Raw genomic sequence first — 23,361 nt, forward strand, 5'->3', positions numbered from 1 at the left:
CTTTTGCCAGACTCAGATTCTCACTGAGAGATGGCCAGTAGTATTTGTATTTCAAAATACAAATAAAACAAGTGAAGGATTGAAGCGGAAAACTTGACTACCCACAGCATTTTATGAATGCTGAAAGCAGGTTATTACGTTTGGGTCCAGTGATTATGCGTCATTATTTTTGTGGGAGGCTGGCTTCTCGCTGGCTCCCTGTCGATGCGTAGCTGTGCCCTCAGAGAGAGAGAACAGCCCGTGTCATTAGTGGCCCTGTAGAGGGAAGGTGATGTGAGGACTGGGACCGTGTGGGAAAGGTTCAGCCGATCTCCATGGGGAGAGCTGTGCCTCCCCCACAGCGTCTCACCACACCGTGTCGCATCCCCCCCCCCCCCCCCCCCCCCAATCCTGCTGTGCTCACACACCACCTCTGACAGAAACATGCTTCAGTACGCTCCCTCATGCTCTCAAATACCTAGATGCATTACACGTGCACGCTTGCACACACTCAAGCTATCTTGTAGGCCTGCATACACATGATCGCGCACACACAGAGATATGGTGCAGTCTGAGATACTAACACACACTCACACCCACACACACATCTACACACATATACACACACACCTGCCATAAATCAGCCTAAGGGCAATGGTGGAATGACATTTTACAGTGTGGAAAGGGGTGTAATATCGCCTCTTGATGTGCTGATTGCAGATGTCTCTCTGTTCTCCCTGCACCCGTATCTAAGGCCATCTGATCACATTCTCCTGCATTGTCCCTCTGCTCTCTTTCAGATGCTAAGGAGATCGTTCTGAAGGCTCAGATTCTGGCAGGCGGACGCGGGAAGGGCTTGTTTGATAGTGGCCTTAAGGGAGGAGTGCACCTAACCAAAGAGTAAGTATGCCTACTGCCACATTTTTTGGAGAGAGAGATTGATGGTAGACATGCCTAGCCCTACTCCTTGTGTACTGCTATCCTGGAAGGTTTAGTTACACCCCTAATCTATGAGACTTGTCCAATTTTCTCAAGTTTTTCCATCCGAATATTAGTCTTAAAGGCATTTGTTTAGGGATTAGCCACCTTTTGGTGTGGAGAAAGATTTTAGTCTTTTCACATCGTAGTTTAGAAGAAAGGGCTGAGTTTGTCAGTAGAGGCTCGTTGTTTGTACTGCAACTGCCATGACGTCTCCTGTTTTAACTCCCGGTCCCGGTTGTGCCACTCGCCTCCAAAGACCCTTTTGAACTTTGTTTATCTGAGGAGAGCACCCAGCTCATTAGCGGCTCCTGTGTGGTAGTGCACCAGTGGCTGCTCTCGCCCTCTCAGCGGAGGTGTTCCGTAAGCACTCCCAAATCAAACGGCACAGCCTACCGCAGTGATGTAAAGAGATTTAGTTCTGTCAGCTCAGATTTTTATACAGCTCACGTGGCTGATAGGTGGACGAGTTTGCCGTTTTGGTCAGAGAGTGTATTGGAAAGGCAGGAGAGGTTCCTCTTCCTCAGGCATCTCTGCATCACCATCTAATTCACATCGGTCTCTCATCAGGCAGTCATTGAGATAGGCTTTTCCTCTAAGCAGGTTGGATTTGGGAATGGAGCCTGCAGAGTGTTAACTTGTAATAAGTTGGTAGACTGTATTCCCCTCATAGGATAAATGCCCTGTTATTTAAGCCTGCTCTTAGACATAGCTACTCTGGAAGATGTGCTGCAACTGCATGGATAATATGTCCAATTCGGGTTGCCTATTATATCAGAAAAAGCACATAACATGATGCATTTAGACCAGGTACAACCTATGTAATATCCTGTAATATTCAAGTGTTTAGTCATAGTCCTTTACGTGAAATCTGTGACACCCCAGACAAAGCATGGACTATTTAATGAGCATGTTTGAGTCCCAAAATGGAGACAGTGTTTTTTTTTGGGTCCAGTGTTCCAAAGTACTGTTCAGGTGCCTGTGAGAGGTCAGGCAAAAGACCTGATTTATGATAAACAGCCACGTCATACATCACGGTCACCCTACTTCCATATTCAGGCTAACTAGACTGAAAAAAGGAAGAGAAAAAAAAGCAGATACATCTAAAGTTGTGTTTGCCAGCACAGTGATATCTATCAGACGAGAATAAAACCAAGAGGCTTCATTTATATTCCCAGCAAAATGGGAAACTGAGAGACCATGGAATGAGTCCAACAGTGCTCAGATTGGCAGAGACTCTTAGAGACTTATTTAAAGAGACGTGTGGACATATTGAAGAATCTCAAAAAGCGATGCCTTCTATCCAGGTACCTTTTCATTATAACAAAGACTGCTGAACAACAATAAATAAAAGAAAAAGAAAAACTCTGAGAAAGCAACAAACTTTAGAAAGGCAAAGAGACATTTTATGTAGCAGAAGTTGGGGAGACTTTTTCCACACAGCAGGCTGTACTGTTTGAATAACAACCTGCGTTTGGCCTTCTGCTTCTTTGTCAGCCCTGCAGTGGTGGGGGAACTGGCTAAGAAGATGCTTGGCTACAGCCTCACCACCAAACAGACCCCGAAGGAAGGAGTCAAAGTGAAGACGGTAAGTCTGGCCACCCAAACAAAGCATCGGTAAAGGCCAGTGTGCTGGTATGCTTACTCATTCCAGGCTAATTTCTCATCACTTGGTCCTAAACTGCACTGGTGCTTTTTTTTAGTTAGCAGCCACCCACATTATGGGAAAGTGGTGTATTAGTCTTATTGTCCTTCATCATTTTGTTTTCCATCTTTTTGAGGAGTCGATGTTTTTATGGCAGTGATTTGTTTTCGTATTCATGCTGTTTTGTGTGACGGTTCATTGCCATAAATAATGCATTCGAGTCAGGTCGTCTTTAACGAAGAGGTGAGTAAACAGCCATTTCCATGTGCCACTAACAAGTAGGAATATCATTTTCCTCACACATACTGCAGCCTTCCCTCCCAAAACAAATAAACCAAAAAAAGCAGACAAAACACATTTTCAGGTAATGAAGCCTTCTTGCCCTCAGCTTGTGTGTTTGTGTGTGTTTTTTTTTTCTTCCTGCCTGCTGTGAAATATTGCCTAGAGCTCCCCATTAAGGTATGCTTTCGCTTGCCAGTAGCTACTTGGACAGCTGGCAGCTCCCCTGCCTGGCTGCAAAGTGTACGGAAGGGATCAAATGAGTGTCACATTTGTTACTCAAAGAAAAGAAAAAGAAGTGAAGGTTGACAAAGACAGAGATTTGCAGCCAGCTATCAGAAAGATGTCACATTGAGACATAAGAACAGTTGAGGTGAAATATGATAAATACTAGCTCATGCCCCCATCCCCGTTTTTTTTCTGTTTTCTCTCCAGTCTGAAGGCATGTGTGTGTTCGAGCCAATCACATAGGCCCCCCCACTCAAACACACACACACACACAACCCCCCCCCCCCCCCCCCCCCCCCAGTCACTGGGGTGCCTGTTTATGAAATTGATTGTGTTCTCTGGCAGGTATCAGCTCTCTGCTGCTCCCATGCCTCCTCCTTCCGATCGGGGTGCAGATCGGGGGTAATAAATATGGCTAGAGAAAGCGTCCACTCCAACATGGCACGCGAGATTGAATATCTGCCCTCTTAAGAGGCTGTAATTGCGATGTCAGGCTCTGTTTCCCTGAGTGGAGGGAAAAAAAACACAGCCAAGCTGTCTGTCTGCCATTGTAGCCGATCTGTATAATGTGGCTTTATTCACTCTACAATGCCGCCGCAATCCTCTCCAGACTCCACATACCGCTTCCCCATGCCAGGACAGCAGAAGCGAGAGAGGGAGAGGGAGGGAGGGAGGGAGAGAGAGAGAGAGAGAGAGAGAAAGAGAGAGAGATGGGGAAAGGAAGAGAGAGAGGCTCATCCTTTAGCTGTTTGTTCAGTCTCATTTAACTCTCATTTGTAAGGAGTTAGAACAAGAGCATTTGCCATAAACCAATGCTGTACCCACAGATAAATCCCCCCTCGTCGCTTCTAGCCTCTCTCTCCCCTTGTGCTCCCAGTCGCCCCTGTCCTGATCTCTTATCCCCCTCATAGTTTATAGGCTTTTTTATTTAGCCCCACTGCTCTCCCGTATTTCTTTGGCATTTCCTGGTACTGTATAGGCTTCTGTGAATAGCCATAGAAAGTCCCACGCATCACCTTTAGCCTGTTCTTTACCCCTCTGAGTCATCCCTGTGCGGTGTGCTAGGTGATGGTGGCCGAGGCTCTGGACATCACCAGGGAGACGTACTTCGCCATCCTCATGGACCGCGCATGCAATGGCCCGGTGATGGTGGGCAGCCCGCAGGGCGGGATGGACATCGAGGAGGTGGCGGCCAACACGCCAGAGCTGATTTTCAAGGTAAGGGGTTGTTGTTTGCAGTCGTCATGGAGACAACTCAACCGTGCACCAGCACACACACACAATGACCACAAAGCCCCAGGCGCTGGGCGGGAATGTGGCCAGTCCCCAGTCTCTTTCCTCTCCCACCTTTTTTTTTCTTTCCTTCTCTTTCTCTTTACCCCTCTCTCTCTGTCTCTTTGCGACTGAACGCTGTTTGTTCGGAAGATCACAGTAAAGCCCATTTCCCTTTTTTACTCCTGTCGCTGGGAGTGTCGTTTCCTCTATGACTGATCTCTGTGAGATGGGAGGGTAATTATAAAGCCATGGCAGGGGCTGGCCCTGGGTTCTCTATTCTCCGTGTGGATCACCACCACTTAATTGCTGCTTTCCTGATTTAATATAAACAACCACTTTGTGTCAAATTACAGCTGATGTTGGCCTTGTGCTCCCCCCCCCCTCTCTCCCCTGTCACAGGAAGTCATAGATATTTTTGAAGGGGTACGCGATGACCAGGCGCTGCGCATGGCAGCTAATTTGGGTTTCAAAGGACCTCTGGAGAGACAGGTAATCACCCGAGCCTTGATATGCAGCCACTTTGCTCTCTGAAGTCTCCACAGTATATGTGGAGTAGGAAAGCCTGTGGTCACCAACACCACAGCCCTGTTTCAGTCTCCTGTGGGCAGCGAAACAATGCAGTGCTTAGAGCTTAGACCAGAGAATTAGGAAAGTCGATTGGACAGTGCCATACCCATCTAAGCTATGTTCTATGTCAAACACAGTAGAGGAAGTCGATTCACATTTTTAGTTATTTCATGAATGTGGTAACTACACCACAGACATGAGTGCGGTTATTTTGGTGAAGACTAGTTTCCATAGCATTAAGCATCATTGGAGGTACCAGCAAAGTAGGCACTTGTGAACATGGAAGAATTATTATAAAATTATAAGAATATATACTTATATTCATGTATCTCTTTGTAATTCTGTGGTGAAGTCTACATAAGCAGGCATCTAAAGTCTAGCTGACCTCTAGGGATTTGATTAGGAATTGGTCACTGTTATAGGTAAAAGATGGTAATGGTCACCATTGTTCAATAGGTACCTGCGTGACTCCTGAGAGAGAAGGGAAAAATCTCAGCCAGTTGTCTAGTAGCACTATGCCATGCCAGTAATCCCATAAATGTACCCAAAGCACCATAAAAATCGAATTAGTTCAGATTGTTAAATGCACAAAACATATAAATCAGCTTAATGAATGTGTTTTCAAAGCAATGAAATAAACAGTCAGAGAGATTTCTCTCTGTGCCACTTGAATGTGCTTGTGTCACAAACGGGCTTGATTTGGAGCCGCCTGTGGAAATGGAAATAATTTGCCACGTGCCTGCCGTGTCAGCTCGCTTCAACGCACGCTGTCTCTTTGTCATAGCGACATCAGCGTCGAGTGTCTGCTCGAGTCTGTGGTAATTACAGCGCCTTTTGGTCGAGGGGGGAAAAATGTAGTTTAAATACCTTTACTGCTTTTGAAGTGCTTTGAGGTGACAGAAACACCTTGCCTTGTGTGAAGGTGAGATGCACTACAATGTTCACTGTCAGGTGGCTGGTATAATCGAATGAGCCGCCTGTTGGAAGGGGCACAGAAACATGTAATTTTAACTATTGAATCTTTGAAATTCGGGGGCTTTGTTGCAATGTCATTCACTTTCAAAGTCAGCACTTTGGAGACTAATGCAGTGATTTACATTGATTGGATAGCGCACTTCCACCCTGTGATTAAGAAAAGCAGCTGCACAGCTCTCCATGAGCACTAGCAATAGTAAATCAGTGTTTCTCTTTGTTTCATTGTCTTAGAATTATGAAGTGTACGTAAATGTATAGGAAGTGTCTCAAGTTAAGCATGTCATTTAAAGGCTAATTGGAGATACAAGCCCTCACATTCAGTGTCAAAGATCACACTGGCCGTTCTGATCCTCATTCTTATCTGGCCCGACACTTGAAGGTGATTCAACGCGATTTATGTTATGCACGCTCGCAGCTGCGGAGACGCAACGAGGCCTCCTGCTCCGCAATGTATAGTTGGGTAATTACTGTCCCTCTGTGGGTCTGGCAGGCGGCGGATCAGATTAAGAGGCTCTATGATCTGTTCCTGAAAGTCGACGCCACTCAAGTCGAAGTCAATCCTCTGGGCGAGACTCCCGAAGGACAAGGTAACACCTAATTTTTTTTACTCTTTTTTTCTGTCTGTTTCTCTTTCACAGTTCTCAGCTCAGCCTTTGCCACTGCAGAACGTTCTTGTCTGTCTGCCTGTCTGCCTGAGTCTCTGTCAGAGTGTGAATCCAGCGGGGCTTGGATAGACTCGAACCGAGCTAGGCTGTGGCAAAGAGGTGGCTGCTCACAAATCACAGATTACCTTTCTCTGATTAACCTTACCCAGAGTCTGAGCTTGATCAACATAAAAAAAACCGAAAGATTAAAGAAGCATTTGGTAGTGAATTAAACTGATGGGAACATAGTATGTTATTGGTACAAAAGCAAGATTTCGTACAAAGGGGTACTCTCGAGGTCCTGCAGCCTTCTCCGTAGCTTTAAGATAATACGCGAAAAAAGCCCAGCGGGTAACAGCGCTGGGGAAAGTCCAGACACCATTCACTTTTCCTGTGCTACAACAGTTCTCCTGGCATAATGAGCTGGTCCTCCAGGGCACTGTGCTCTAAGACCGACTCTCCTCTCTTCCATCGCTCCATCTTTTAGAGGCCAAAAAAAAGGAGCGTCTTCTGGAAGATAAATCGCCCTCTAAAGCCTGTGTATCTCCTGTTGGCCATTATGGGGATTCTTGGCTCTTTAGGATTTTGCACTGTTAAAAGCTCTGTTTTACTGGCTTTAGTTAGCATACCTTAGGCCGCAGTGGTTTTCAACCCCATGATTAACACTGCTGAGAGTGTCCATCAGAACAGCAGGAGATAACAGAACTAATACAGTAACAGCACTAATAAAACTAACCTCAAAGCATCTTCAACTGCTTTATGTATGTGTGTTTTTTTTATGTTGTTGACTACAGGTAATGTGTTGTTTTTGTGCCGTTGCTGTTTTAAGGAAGGTTTTTTTTTTTTTTTTGGCAAGAGGATTCTTCAAGGGTGTAGAATGAAGCCCCCTCACTGGGCACAGCCGTCAGTCCTGACTTACATAGTCTCCATAGTAACATAGTTACATACTGCACTGTAGTATTGGACAGCTATGAATATTAGGTCGCTCTGTAGCCCCTGATGGATTCAGTGTAAGTATCGCCTTCCTTTTCAGTTTTTGTCATGTGTCTCAGGTTTTTGGTTGTCTAATGGTTGTCTAATGACAGACAGTTTGAAGACAGTTTGAAGACAGTTGACGGTTATTAAGCAATACTTCAAAGCAATACTTCAGCCAGCTGTCTTGAAATTGTAACGATTATCACTTGAATACATGCTTTAAAGGCGGAAAAAGGCAGCCTGGTACTACAGCCAATTTAAGTTAAATGTTTTTTTGGAAAGCGTCTTTGGGTACTTAGAAAAGCGCTATGTAAGTCTAAGGTATTATTATTATTATTATTATTAGTTGCTAGTGGGAGAGGCCAGTCCCAAACTTCTAAAAATGATTGTCATCTCCACCTGCAACCTGTTTTGCCCATGCGTAGCACATTAGAAGGATAGGTGCACTCCTGCAGTCGCAACATTCGTCGGAGGTCGGTCGGTCGGAGCTTCTAGTGTTACTATAACAGCAGCTTGTATTTCACTAGGTTTGCATCACCACCCTGTCCTTTGTGCAGCACCTCTATATGCTGTAACTCTGTTGGAATAACTAAAATTCACCTTCAAACAAAACTGCACCAGATTCACAGGAAATGAACTGGACCTGGTTGCTTATGTAAGGCAATCACACAGTGTCTGGAGAGTGCTACAGGTGCTCTTTTGAAATATATGCAGTTTTATGGCCAAGAAACAACATGGCTCCATCCTGCAGATACTTTGCTCCAGCAAAATAGTACAGGCTAGCTACTATGGATACTCTGTCTTGAAGTGAACGCTTCGATGAAGCTTACCAAACAGTAATTTCCTAAGAGCTGCTTAACAAATCAAATGCAGACAGTCATACCCTTTCGCACGTAAGAAGACTACCTAAGGATTGCTTTCAGACGTCTGTGGTAAAGTCTGGAGAATGCCCGTGACAAAAGAGCATGAAAAGAGTGTGAACCACAGCGGCGGGGCAGACACGTCCACGTGCGACTCGGCCCAGAGTTAGAGTTAGAGCGTCGACTCCTTGGCTATTTTTCTTCCCTTATCGGGGGAGGAGAGCGTGTACATCAGAGCCTTTATTATGTCTGGGACCATCAGCTCCGGCTGTATATCCCAAGGATGAGCCATTACAGCAGGAATGTGCTGTTAGCTCCAGCGGGATCTCCTCTCATTTTTCCTCGGGGCCGTTATGCAGTATTGATAGATGGTAGACTCCAGTCACCGGGCGTGTAAATGATGGTGTTACGGAGGAGAGGAGGCTTCTTGGAGTACAAATCCCAAGGAGGAGGTGCATTGTGCCTTTTTTTAGAGAAAAAAGAAAATCTTCACAACTTTACCTGCGGCTATCTTTTCGTCTATCCATAAAGGAGGAATGGAAAAGGATTTAAAAGATTCATTCACTTTGTATATGCTTATGCATAACCTTCATGTACAATGTGGTTAGTATTCATTTTTGCCTCTAGTGTCCTTAAATAATAATCAAATGACCATTGTACAAATATTGTTTCGTCTTGGACGTAAGGAGCACTTGCAACTGAACTTTCATTCATTGCCTCGTCGTGAATCGCATGTCAGAATAAACGGCAGGACTAACCCTTTCACTTGCTGGTCTGTGCAACGAACTATTGTGAAATAATCCAGTTTTCAAATGACATGAAATTTCAGCTGTTATAAACTGCTTCCATTTCTGCCTTTATCTCCACACACTCCACAGTACTGTTCTTTGAATCACTCACAAAGTCGTTATCGTGTAGACATGAAACGTGTATCAAATGGTAGAGCAACCCTTATGCTTCACAGTGACGCTAGTAACTTGTTTGTAGGACAAAGCAAGTAGGAGAAATCGTGTTTCGAATACTCATCAAATTCAACAAATGTAGCAATCATTGGTCACTTCCTCACCCATTTCACAACTTTGCGTCATAGTTGAATGGGTTGGTGTTTAGGTGTTTAGAGCCTTATATCAAAATGAACAATAGGACTCACGCTCTCAGATATGATGCTTGTTGCTACTCTGCACAACAAAGTATAGTGGAGTAATCCAATTTTGAAACAACAGCAAAGTCCAATGATGTTGCATGATGTATACTATTTTACATTTACATAGACATATATATATTTTTATATTGCTAAGTCATAGTTCTGATATCCCCAGATTGCAGACATTCTTGTCTATATATATATATATGAAAGGATATCCTGCCTGATATCAATTTTGAGAGATTTTTTATAGGTGTAAAAATATTAGGCTTTAATAGGTGCAAAATGATTTGTCCTTAATACGAAGGCTAATATAAAACATATGCAAGTAATATGATATAGAATAATGTCCAGAAAAAAGTAAAATATAGCATGTATGGCTCATTTAGACGTTTAGTCTAAAAATACCCTAATGCTAAAAATAGCCTAGGCTTGTAGGAGTTAAGCAGTAGGTGGTATTCATACAGTAGGCTCCATTTAGCCATGTATAATCATCTCTGCTAGTGAATTAAATATCACAAAAGAGTAATGACTAAAGACAAATCAGACTAATCTTGGCATTATTCATATGTAACTTATGTGTTTTCTGTTGGACTGGTCTGAATGCGTAATTTTTGTATTTTGTGAAAAAAATATGCTTCCTTGTTTCTCTCTATTTTTCTTCGATAGTGGTGTGCTTTGATGCTAAAATAAACTTCGATGACAATGCTGAGTTCAGACAGAAGGCTGTCTTTGCCATGGACGACATGTCAGAAAGTGACCCCACTGAAACCGAGGCCGCCAAGTGGGATCTCAAATACATCGGATTAGATGGAAACATTGCTTGCTTTGGTGAGTTTTTTTTATTTATTTTTTTGCCTGCTGCTCTTCATTCTCTCCCTCTCTCCCTCGCTCTATCACTCTCATACACACCCATGCACACACAATCACGTTTTGGCTCGCTCTTCTTCCCTCACATTCACACACAAACACACACAAACACACACCTCTGGTTTTGAAACTTTCTTCCCCTTTCACTTCCACAAAGGGCGTCATGCAAATCAAACTTAAGTGGAGACAGCTCTCAGTGGGCTTGAATCCAGTCACATTCATAACCGGCTTTTTAAAAACTCCAGAAGGAACCTGCCGTATCCAATGGCTTCTAATTAGCATGAACCCGCCAAAATTCTCAAGTGAGCAGGATTGTTAGCGCTCTCATTAAAGCGGTCCCACACTGTAAATCAAAGCGCCTTTTTTCTCTTCTTGTACCGCGCAGTGCCGCTTTGGGTGATGCAACACGTCTCCCCTGCATACCAACAGACAGAGAAAATAGCACAGCCCTGGAGAAGGAGCACAGGTTAGCGACTCCTTTGGCTCCAGAGGATCTGTTGAAGAAAAATAAAACACACGCACACACGCGCGCATACACACACACAGCTCGGGCCAGATGAGTTCCTTGAAAGGCTTTGTAAGCCAGCAAAGTGACAGCTTTTAAAGTGAATTTCCCTTTATCGGGACTTTCTTTCAGGGCGCTTGCCAAGATGCCCGTTCGGTTCCAATAAACCAAATGAGGTGAGATGTTTGTAGCAAGGCTTGTTGGGTTTAGCCGGATGCGGACGATTCGCTTGGCTCTCGTACAGCACGGCAGCCGTGAAAATGTTTGATAGGCAGACTAAAACGTCTCTGAAACAACATCCTCTGAAGAGCCTTTCAAAGCGAGGTAACTCGTTCTGAATTGAAGAGCTGAGTTACCTTAGTTTTTCCTTTTATCCATTTACATTTTTCATCTAGTAATGCAATGTGACATTAAACATCCCTTTTTGATGCCATTAAATGCTCACTCCCTCACTCGCCAAGCATGAAATGGTCTTAGTCATTCAGTCTTTTAAACCCATAAATCCAGTTAGTGTGATGCTTTATGTCTGCAAATACTTAAAATACTAATTGTGAATGTATATTGTGTTACCCTTCACACTTTGCAAAGGTTGTTTTTTTGTGGTAAGAACCCCAGTAGTAGGGTGATTTGACTCATTCTTCTCTTTTGACCCGCTAGCTGAGGTGGGGGTCACACAGTCTCTCTCAAATCAATTGTGGCTCTTTTCCTCAGTGAATGGTGCTGGCCTTGCCATGGCAACCTGTGACATCATCGACCTCCACGGAGGCAAACCTGCCAACTTCCTGGATTTGGGGGGCGGCGTGAAGGAGAATCAAGTCTACCAGGCATTCAAGCTCCTCACTGCTGATCCAAAGGTACGTCCAAGAAAGGCCAGCCCACGCCTGCACTCACGCTCCTATTCAGAAGGCAACAAGCCTGTCTTAATTACAGCTGTGGTGCCCAGCAAAGCAGCCTTCACAACTCATCACGCCTTTTAAAGAAGAGGGTGGAGATTTAAGTACTTACTTGGCTGACTGTTTTCTCACATTCATGGCACTATACAGTATATGATTAATTTCCAAGGGGCCCACTGTCTGTTCAGTTTTACGAGAAGTGGGAAGAGTACTCATTAGTGGCTGCGGAAATACTAAAACACCAACCACCAACACAGCGTACACCATGTTCTGTGTTTCAAGTCATTATTTTAGCACTGCTCTACACAGTACACATCTCCCAGCTCTTCTTGACATGGAATTTCTGTTGAAATCTAGCTCTCACACAACAGCTGTCTTTGTTTATTTGAGTTACTCTACCGGCATGAGATTTTGCGTACACGAAAAACATTTCAATGCGTGTTGCTTTCTGATGTGTCAGCCTCCATTGCTGGTTTTATGCACACCCCTATCAAACTGAATTTGGACCTCACGTCACCCTCTTGACAACCTCAAGTCACTAATTATCACCCAGATATATTTTGAAGTATTCACTGACATTATCTTTGCCAGTGGAGCACTTTTTTCCTTCTCCTGTGACCCTATTACACTATCTCCACTGACAGGAGCTTAGCACAGTTGTTGACTCGAGGTGGCATTTATGTAAAGAAATACATGGAAATGCATTTTGTGACATTTCGTGAGCCTCCCTGCCTCTGACTCCTTTACGTCACTCCAGACTGACTGTATGAGCATATAGGAAGAAATGTGTGCTTTTAAAGCACCATTGGGAAATAAGGTTTATTTTTTTTATTTTTTTAGAAGAGCACACTGTTTCAGTCTTTGGAATATGCAGTGGGTATATACTCTCCGAAGTAAAAGAAAGAACAGAAAAAGAGAAGGGCAAGTCTAACACTTAAGCTCATGATGTATAGTTTCGGACAAATATCAGTGTATTTATTTGTTTTGCCCAAGCATGGATCCATCACAGTGTCCTGGAGAACAACAAACAGAACCTGAGAGAGGCGTGTCTCATGCCCCAATCTGACTACACGGACAGACTCATTCATTACTCTGTCAAACAGGAGTTATAATGGAGATGAATGCTGCTGGGGGAGAAAAAATAAAATAATGAATAAATAATGAATTATGCATTTCTGTTACTCTGGAGCTCAGTGTGTTTTTCATCCTTCTGGACTACAGTCAGACCTCTCCAAAAATCAGTGTTTTTGGCGCCCTGAAAGTGATGAGGGGAGCAGAGGCACCTTCCATCTGGCAGAGGCAGAAGGGGTTAAACCTGTGCATAGCTCTATTGGAATTTCAGAGTGGGATAGTGGGCCACCTCAGATCTGAGGAGGGGATGTTCTTTTTTTTTTCTGGCATGATGAAATCCTCATTAGCATTGTGCCCATGCCATATCTCTTAACTGTGGGTAATTACGTTTACATGTAGTCTACCCCTTCTCCCTCTTTTTCTCTCTCCCTCCCTCACTCCCTTTCCCTCTTTATTTTCCTTTTCACAACCATACTCCGTCAATTTTTGGAAGCGGCAGTGTGCTTCAAAGGGCCCAAACCAACCAAAACAATGACACAACAGATGCCAAAAACATTTTTGATATTTTACCAATCTCGACACAGAGCTGAATTTGACATTGATTTTTAGGGGTTTATAAGATGCAATGGAATGTAATAGTGTGATCTTGAAGGCAGCAAATGACTTCTGGGGCCCAGGACACTAAAGTAATTCTGTGTAAGCCAAAAGATATGATCAACAATCAAATAAAATTCATAAACAGTAATAAAGAAAACTTCTCAAATGGTCCCCTTTTAAACTACGAAAATGCTTGAATAAAAAAGCAATATTTTTTTGTTTCATGTTAATTAGCATCCTTACTTGATGACACTTTTAACAGCAAAAGTAAGCATGGTTATGTGGGGTCCCTAAAGTTCAAAATAAAGTTACTTATAGAGATGTATATAGAGAGACCATAGGCACTACACCTGTTTTCTGTTTCCTGTTACTGTAAGAAGCCTTTTGATCCACATTTAGTGTAACAGAGAACCTTGAAAGGAATGGCGTCCTTATCAACACTAAGGCTATCAGTGCTCTTTAATGACTATAAATGATGGAAAGTGACTATCCCAGTTCCTGAACCAGCAGAGCGTAACCATCTGACAAATGTGCCACCACGAAGACACCTTTGCAACCTATGTGGCCATTTCAGAATGCGTTATAAGAGGTGCGAAAATTTCTCATTGGTTTATGAGCATGCCAGCTTGGCTTTCTTGGCATAAAGCCACTGATGTGTGATAATTTAATACCATGAGTTCTTAACATGAAACAAAAAAGGGCATTGCGTAAAGCGTTTTTGATTACTAAGGTACATTCCTTTTTGTCATTTTATAACAGGCACTAAGAGTTGAGCACCTTCTATGGCGGCCAAGGCCTCATTTGGGTGTGTCTGATCAAAAAGGTGTTTCATGGAAATTGTTTTGAGGAAAGTACATTCCCACTTCCTGGTTTTCAACGTCTGACAGGCACTTCTAATCTGTATAAAACAGCATGTCAAATTTATAACGCCACATACATATTTAGAAAGCTGAACCGAGGTAGGTGATTCATCTCCATCCATCATTCACTGTTCACCGTCACAACTTGAACTTGGGAGTGCAAAAAAAGAATGTTTCAAGGTACCATCTGAAACAACTGGTCTGATATAGCTGCCAAAGTTACCTAATGCTTTTAAATCTCTACTTGGCTTATTGGCCCTTTGAGTGTATTCACTTTGTTCTGAATATGGACTATTGTCGTTGTGGGATCAATGCTTTTCTCTCGTTTTTCTGTTGGAGTTTTGCTGGGTCTGTTGGCCATTAATTGGTGGGTATTTCAGTATTCTTGCGAGAAAATACTTTGAAGACAACCTGAATCTTTTTGGCTTATTGATACGTGCACATAGCAGACATTCTTTTCTCCACAGAGGCGGAGTTAAAGTAATTAGGCTATGCATTACTTCTAACCTCTTCACTTACCTTTCCAGTATGTTCTACCTAAAAGATGTCCAAATACCTTATATACCTTGCGTTCAAGCGTGTTTCTCATGCCCGTATTTGTTAAATAGTGTAAAGACCACAGAAGTGCTTACACCTTGGAGACTTGAACTGTGCTGGGCTGTTATCATTAACATTAACATGACATATTTAATCAATTCACAAAGACAATTTAACAGTTTAAATATTTGAATAATATGCACTGATTTGTTGGACGTGAATCAAACATCACCGCACAAATCAGAATTCCCCTTGTTATAATTGGCTCAGAAGACACAAATTCATCAACACACCAAGACTTTTTATTACCTGTCCCATAAAGGCTTTGCTCTATTCTAGCTCTCCTATGTGTGCATACATGCAAATAGCAATTCTGCTCAGCCACAGCCTTTGATGTTGCCCTATTTGAGCAATATCATGACGTCACGGCGCCTAGCGCGGATCACACAGCCTTTCAAAGTAGGGCCTGAGTATTGTAAACCTCACCTACTTTTCCCCCTTGGATTTAGTTTTCAAACAACATTAAGATGATCAACTGATGTGACACATCTACTGAGCAGACTAGGCGAATTGCAGCTAGTGACACTTTTGTTGGTGCTTTTTATGATATCTTTTCAGCCACTTCTGTTTCTGACATTGTCTTGTCTTTACCAGTCTTTTTACTCGCTGTTGTTGATTGGTATTGCCTCTCAGTCTCTCTTCAGAGAGGTAGGCTCACTGGGCTGGCAACAGCTCCACTGCACAGGGTAGGCGTTGGGACAGCAGCTGTCTTTGGCAACAGCTGCCATACTTTACAGGAACTTAGTTCCATGAGTTCAGGTACGCACAATTTGCACAGGCAGTTGGTGTCCTCAGAGGAGGCGAAATCGAAATCACGTCCTCTTCACATTCGGTCAGGGTCAGGAACTGGCACCGATGGTAAAAAAGGGCTAACAGGTTCCCCCAAGGTTTTATTTTCCCCTCTTTTTGACTTATTTTGACCAGGCGCTCAACACGATTTTATTATAAAATAAAATCACAACACCTACAGGCCACACACAAATTTCCCACCATTACCTCTACCTGTCAGCTGAGGTAGGTGCCTAGTGAATATATGCTTTTGCTTGTGGTCATTTTGTGCTGAAGACTGTATTTTATTATAACTATTTTTGTGTGAGAAAGGACGAACACTGGGGAAAGCATTGCTCTTAGCCAGTCGTTTGATGAAGGTGCTTGTCTGGGTAATTGTCACCTGTGAGCTTTTCAACCTGCTCAGTAGGGCCGGCAAGGGCGCTCCTCGGTGATGTGTTTATTTAAGGTTAACAAGGAACAAGGTGTGAATGAAACAGACACAGAGGAAAGGCCTGGCTCACCTCAGCCGCAAGGTGGAAGAGTTTGGGAGAAGAAGAGGCGCTCCTCACTGACGTGTTATTTAAGGTTGACAAGGAGCCAGGTGTGAACGAGGCAGGTCTCAGCCGCAAGGTTGAAGAGTGATCGGGAGGAAAATAGTAAGGGGAAGTGAATGTGAACCAACACGTTAGCGTCAGAGCTGTTGAGTTGGTTGACCTCCACCTGGAGTGTGTGTGTGTGTGTGTGTGTATGTGTGTGCAAGAGAGCGAGATACACAGAGCTGCACATGTGATTTATTAACACACGGCTGACCTCAGATGAAGGTATGCACTTTCGCTCAAAGTTCCGCGCATCCGCATGTGCTCCCTCTCCGCACTCCCACCTCCCTCAGTGCAAAGGTGCAGAGCAGCCAGAGGTGCCTGTTCCCTGTGTGTGTGTGTGTGTGTGTCTGTGTGTGTCTTTGTGTGTGTGTGTGTGTGTGTGTGTGTGTGTAGGCAGAGGGTGGTGCGTTTAATTGACTCTGCACTCGTCACTGGGGGGGGGGGGGGGATGAGTGGAGCCGGTCACGTTTTCACACAAATGCGTCCCAATAACTCCCTGCATACATTCAAAGGGCCCTTTTATTGTGTGCAGAGGCCGCTGTAAAAGAGCCGTGGTGAAAGATTGCCCGCGCCTTTGATCTGAAAATCCTGTTGGACTGTCCCCTGTGCCTCACTGCACTTAATCCCTCCCAGGAGAGGGCCAGTGGCACAGCATCAAGCTCACGGCCTGGCCAATGATGGAGGCACGGGCCACGCTGGGCTGAGCGGGCTGGGCTGAGTTTAGTCGTACCCAGGATTACACACACACACACACACACACGCGCACACACACACACACACACACACACACACACACACACACACAGAGACACACACACAGACACACACACACTGTGACAAGTGTCTATTTTTAAAACATCACATTGAAGTTGTGACATTAATCCCATCCACTCCTTGAGTTGCTTCTGGGCGCTTCTCTTTGATTCTTCCACTTTGTGTCGTTCTTCTGCTGTTGCACACCACTGTCCGAGACCCCTCTCCTGTTAGAGTGTGTGAGGTGTGCTGAATGAAATTGTCATTCACACCTACGCCAACAAAACACGGTTTCTGTAGGCACACAGTTGCTCTGTAACGTCCCAGCCTCCCTGGCTCCTGTGTCCTAGGGGGTGGATGAGAGTAGTTTGATGCGGACGGCATCCTGGCTCGCAGTAAATCAAGGAACACAGGGATGATGGGGGCCACCATAGTGACTAATGACTGATCGAAGAGTGTCCTGCTGAGAGAGCAAGGCTTTCCGTGTCTTTCATCTGTGCAGAGATTAATTTCCAGCTTTGTGTGCGTGTGCGTGTGTGTGTAGGTTTTTCCCTCATCTATATGTCATCATTCTAATCTTAAATGTGCAATTTTGGTAAAGAATCAGTGTTGTGATGTGATGACGTGAATGATGTTGTGAAAAAGGTTTGGCGAAAGCCTGGCATTTGCATTCTGTGCGGTGTCATTAACCGCAGCCGGTGACTGTGACGGCAAACACAGGAGGACTTGCAAGCGGAACAGCGGGTCAACCCCAAGGCCAGCACCGCAATGCATTCATCAATTTGCCCACCTTCCGGCGCATCCTGTTTAATCAGGTCATACAAGCAGGACCTGTTGTGGAGACGGTGAACAGACTAAAGAGGAGTTTTTATTTACAGTAATGCACCTGTGTTTTCGCTGCCCTTGACATCATTCACATCCGTTCACATCACATTGACATGGTTAGGGCACGCTCTGCTTTGAGGAGCTAAGGTTGCCTCATTTAAATCCTTACAGATGGATGGCAATTAAGAGACCAATAAAGGAGGAAGCATTCTAGTTGGCTTTAGTATGCGTGTGTGTGTGTGTGTGTGTGTGTGTGTGTGTGTGTGTGTGTGTGTGTGTGTGTGTGTGTGTGTGTGTGTGTGTGTGTGTGTGTGTGTGTGTGTGTGTGTGGTGTGTGTGTGTGTGTGTGTGTGTGTGTGTGCGTGTGCGTGTGCGCGCGCGCGCGCGTGTATGGGAAGAAAACTAGAGAAAGTTAGCGTGAACGAAAAGAGAAGTCACCACAGCCATACTTTAAGTTTTGTAGCTGTCGGGGTAGTGTCTGCTGTTTGATCATCAGTGTCAGCAGCAGCTGGCTGATTAATTGAGTTGTACACATAATGGCTGTGTGTGCGCGTGTGTATGCATGTGTGTATCTGTATGTGTTTGCTTGCTGACAGACCCAGCGTGGTTAACAGAGACGCTATTTGAACTCTGCTTTTCAAGTTAAACACACAAACTGGTGCACTATCATGTTGAAGCACAGATCGAAGGAGCCTGTCACACAGTTCAGAGCTGAAGTGCATACTGAGGAGCGAGCACTCGGCACCAGACAGGCCTGCAGTGTGAGGCTGGGTTGGTAATAGGACTTTTTCATTTGTTCAGGATTGGTAAGATACATGGCAGTGACATTGGCATACTGGCATATATCATAATAATAAGAATCCATGTCTGTGCCTATATATCTATATAACTTTCTTATTAATTGACAATTCATATTCATACTCCGTATACATTATGTCTGCATTATGTGATTGAAGTTTTTAAGAAAACGTATTGTGTCTTCTACACTTGTGTAGTGTCTAGGGTCATGTTTCTCTACACTACAAATGAATATGTTTTATGATGAGACAAGTGATATTTTTAGATGATATTTGACTCCCTTGGTGGTGAGTTCATGCTGATGAAAAAAAAAAAAACGTTCTTGATAATATTCACACAAGGCTTTGTCTTTTCAATATCTGCATGGCTTTACTCTCAAAAAATACCCAAGGTGTGAGTCCCCTGCGAGTCACGACTTCAGTGTCACAGCGTGATCTCACGCTCAACTCTTTGCAGGCCTTAACTCACTCTGCAGAAGTGCTTATCTCCACCTGACTCCAACAACTGCAAAAAGAAAGAACAAAAAAATGTGTAAGAAAATGTGTAAGAAAATGTGTAAATGGATATCAGTTTAGAGTTATTTTTTAAATGGAAACAGAAGAGATATGTATATTGCACTCACTCTCGGGGTGTGTGTGTGTGTGTGTATATATATTTATTACATGAGCATATGGAAAAGGAAAGTCGAATGGTTGAACTGTAATAACTTTTGTGTTCTGCTTTCCTGTCCAAATGCGGCATGCAATCAGTCTGCGGTGTCACTCTCTGAAGTGCCTCGCCCGCCGCACCATCCAGGAGGACAGGCGTAGTTCGTTTTATTCTCCTCTTCCTGCGGCCCCCTCTGTGCAGGGAGACTCTGGCTCATCCGTTCTGCTCTTTAAAAAGGCTCCATCGACGGGCAGCGGAGAGCAGCGCCTGTCATTAATTAGCTCCTCACTGCCTTTGTCGTCGTCGTCCCCCCCCTCTTCCTTTTGTTCAGTACTGCAGTCAGCCAGTACTTTATGTGCCTGGCATTAAGAGAGAGCCCAAGCTACAAGTGCTTCTCATCGAGCCAGGAGGGCGGTGTGTGTGTGTGTGTGTGTTGTCTCTGCTGGAGGTGGCCGCTCGGTGAGATGATGAAGCGTCCTGTGTGCCAGCGCCAGCTTCCTCTCCGTCGGCCTGAGCACCTGTCGTGTTGTAGCCCATCTCAGGAGCACGTTTCTGATACGCGTCAGCACTGTGCTCCTCATCAAGTGCAGCTCCTGTGCAGCTCGGCTGAACTTCCTCTTCGCTGTGTCATCACTACACTGACACTGACTGTTTTTGTTTTTTTGTTTGTTGTTGTTCTTTACTTTGGCTCTGTATCCACTCCCCCTTTCCAGTGCCATCAGATGATCTTTTTAAGACAGTGGTGTGGGGTGATCCAAACTTCATTTTATGTGCTTGTTAACTCAGCCTGTTAATGACAAACAGTGTCGGCTGTGTTACATTTAACTCTAAATTGTTCAATTGTTGTTCAGTCTCAACACTACTTTTGTTTCATTATTCATTCTTAGACTAAAACGCACCATTTGTGACCATAAAGTGTTGAAAAATGAAGTAGGAAATAAGTAAATTGTACAATTGTGGATATAGTCTTGTAACTAAGACTGGCATTTCAATCACTTTCAGCTTCCACTCTAGCTGTTGTTAAATCTGAACCTGTCTGCTAATGAAGGCCCTTACGTAGCAGGTGGGAGGGAAGAGCTGGAGACTTCAAGGTGGTCTGGGTGGGTATGTGTGGGTGTGTGTGTGGTTCTGTGTTGGGGTTGCTGGTCCCCCGCTGTTGGCCGGGGCCCTGGGATGTTGTTGTTGTTTGGGTTGCTGCATGTCTGTCCTGCTGCCAGGAGCACTGATGTGGCACTGATGTGGCAGATGAGGCTCTGGCCTGGAATGCATCCAGCTCACACACACACACACACACACACACACACACACACACACACACACACACACACACACACACACACAGCTATGACCGACACACACATACACACCCTTAGCTTTGATTCATGCATGTACACTGAGTATATAGAGCAGACATGGTTTGCTTTGACCAGTGAACTAGTAAGGCTTATGTACACAGCATCTATCCTCTTTGGGCCCTGACTACATTGTTGCCATGTTCAGGGATGAGGATTGAATTAATAGGTCTACTGCTGTGCAAATGAACAATTAATCCTGTTTCAAAGGACTGATGTCCTGTGTGAGTTTACTGTCCTTGGGAATACCATCCTTGATTAGCATGACGGCACATGAAATATTTACATTTTACCTTTTGTGTTTGTACATGAAGCGATCAATGACTTCCCCCGCAGAGACTGCATGGAGTCTCTAAGCAAACAAAACATGCTGTGTTCTTGAGGTCTTTTGAGCAATCACATGTTGCCTTTTTTTTATTCTCATCTTGGCTGGAGGTTTTTATCAAGATTTCATCCGATATTCGCAGCGGTAACATAACTTTTTTTTTCATCTTTCACTGAAGGTTAATTCTGGGGAAGGATTGTGTTGGTCTGATCGATAGATCCACAAGCTGAATTCTCACATTTGATTAGAGCTGTTCAATGGTGTTGGACACAAAACTCAGGGAAAGAAACCGCGTTGCAGGGGAGGTTAAATGGATCCAGAAAACTGAATACTCCCATCATCAACAGTGCATTCACATTTTGTGATATTTGTTATTTATTTATTTATTTTTATCAATATAATTTCGCTCTCTTTTGCTGCACTCCCTCCAGAGTTCCTCGGAAGTAAACGCTTGATTGAAAAGCCTCTTGTCCGCTATTCTTCATCCGAGGACCAAAATCAATAGCAGACCCCGAGATTGCGCCTGGACTAATTGAGCCATTCTCTTACTGTTATTGTGCCATGAAGCCCTCAGTCATGTCAATGGCCACCCCCGATAGAGCACTAGGGTAGCCTCAGACTCCCTGGGATCATCAAAAGGGGAATGCAATACATCAGTAAATGAATGTTGCTCATAGCGTGGCTCCACTTGGAAGGGAAGTTGGGCCATTTGCTCCCATTCTCTCTCTCTCTCTCTTTCTCACTCCCTCTCTCTCTCAATTCAGTAAGCTTTATTGGCATGGCTGTCAGTACAATATTGCCAAGGCATACAATCTAACTTATAATAATAACGATAAAGGGAAACAAAATAATTCAATAAATGAAGGTAAAAAAAACATATATGTCTATATAAAGTGTAAATGTATTATTTATCATTGACAGTCATTTGGTACTGTCTGTCAATATGTGGCAGGAGTGCAGATACTGGGAGGCTAGTTGTGTGCATTCACTATTTCACCCAGGAGGAATGATCATTTTCTCTCTCTATTTATTTTTGTAAATCCAGGGCAAATGTCTTCTATTCTTGAGAAGTGGTTTTCCCTGATGTTTTTTGTATTTATTACAGGAAATGTAACACATCCTCCACTACCCAATTACTACAGTGAGTGTAGACTCAGTCTTCTCGAGGTAGACGTGTTTGCCTGTGTCTACCCTTTTCAAAGGCAAGGCTATGTTCACTGAGTCTGTACCTTGTCAACAACTTTCTTAATGGATGATTCCTAATTTGTAACAATCATAGTCACAATTTGTAGTAATGTTTTGTATTTCTCTGTAGGAGTTTAGCTTATTTACATGTTAAATTTAGTCTGTCTAATTGTTAATGTATTGTTCTATTTTCTCTCATTGACCTCAGCTGCACAGCAGTGTGTGGTACTGTTCTGGTGTTCTGTTCTGGAGGTGGTACTGCTCTGGTGTACTGTTCTGGAGGTGGTACTGCTCTGGTGTACTGTTCTGGAGGTGGTACTGCTCTGGTGTACTGTTCTGGAGGTGGTACTGTTCTGGAGGTGGTACTGCTCTGGTGTACTGTTCTGGAGAGGGTACTGTTCTGGTGTTCTGTTCTGAAGAGGGTACCAGACTTTAGCTGCTTTCCTTTGTATGCCAATGAGGAGAGGGTATCTCCCAAGCTCTGCCCTCCAACCCAGAAAAGGGCTATTTCTGTTCACTCCTAAAATGTTCTTACAGAATTGCAAATGTTTGCAGTCCAAATGGATTTCAGTTTGGCTTTTGTCCCAGGATTCAAAATTATCCTTGTATTTGGTGCCCCACATTTCACTTCCCTATAGCAATATAGGTTTTATTCATGAATCAAACATATTTAGCAAAACTTTATTGAGGGATTAAATGGAAATATTCCTTATCATCTAATATGTATGTATATATGTACTGTATGTAATATGTAAGAAGTCTTTGATTGCAGTGTCAAATTGGCCAGATAAAGAAATGGTTAATCCTAAATAACTACTTATCCTAATAACTAGAATTTTTTTCTCTGGGAAAACCATTATTTGTTTTTTTCCCATGTTATTTGTGAAGGCCCAGGTTGTGCTGTACTCCTCTAGAATAGAGAGCCTTTCCTCCTCCTCCTCCTCCTCCTCCTCCTCCTCCCCCCCTCTATCCCACCTGCACTTCAGGCTTCCAACACACTCACCACCAAGCCAGAGAGTCATAAAAAAAAGGTTTTTGCGAGTAGGTGAAAGTGCGCTGGAAGTTTTTTGGCATGCTCTAGGAAGTTTTGAGATCGGGGTGCCAGAGATGAAGCCAGATGACCGCTCACGCTCTAGCCCGTGCCTAGAAGCCAAATAACCTGA

At 43.9% G+C, this 23,361-nt stretch overlaps 1 protein-coding gene across 1 annotated transcript in view; it reads left to right on the top strand.

Moving 5' to 3' along the window:
• suclg2 (succinate-CoA ligase GDP-forming subunit beta) overlaps positions 1-23,361 on the top strand; it is an 84,249-nt gene that overhangs the window by 35,789 nt on the left and 25,099 nt on the right. Inside the window, exons 3-9 of the mRNA XM_012841243.3 lie at positions 780-879; positions 2,455-2,545; positions 4,175-4,327; positions 4,784-4,873; positions 6,417-6,513; positions 10,219-10,380; positions 11,636-11,778. Of these exons, the coding sequence (XP_012696697.1) occupies positions 780-879; positions 2,455-2,545; positions 4,175-4,327; positions 4,784-4,873; positions 6,417-6,513; positions 10,219-10,380; positions 11,636-11,778 (836 nt within the window). The remainder of the gene's footprint in view (positions 1-779; positions 880-2,454; positions 2,546-4,174; positions 4,328-4,783; positions 4,874-6,416; positions 6,514-10,218; positions 10,381-11,635; positions 11,779-23,361) is intronic.

The sequence above is a fragment of the Clupea harengus genome, chromosome 5 (assembly GCF_900700415.2).
Source record: "Clupea harengus chromosome 5, Ch_v2.0.2, whole genome shotgun sequence".
Taxonomy (NCBI): domain Eukaryota; kingdom Metazoa; phylum Chordata; class Actinopteri; order Clupeiformes; family Clupeidae; genus Clupea; species Clupea harengus.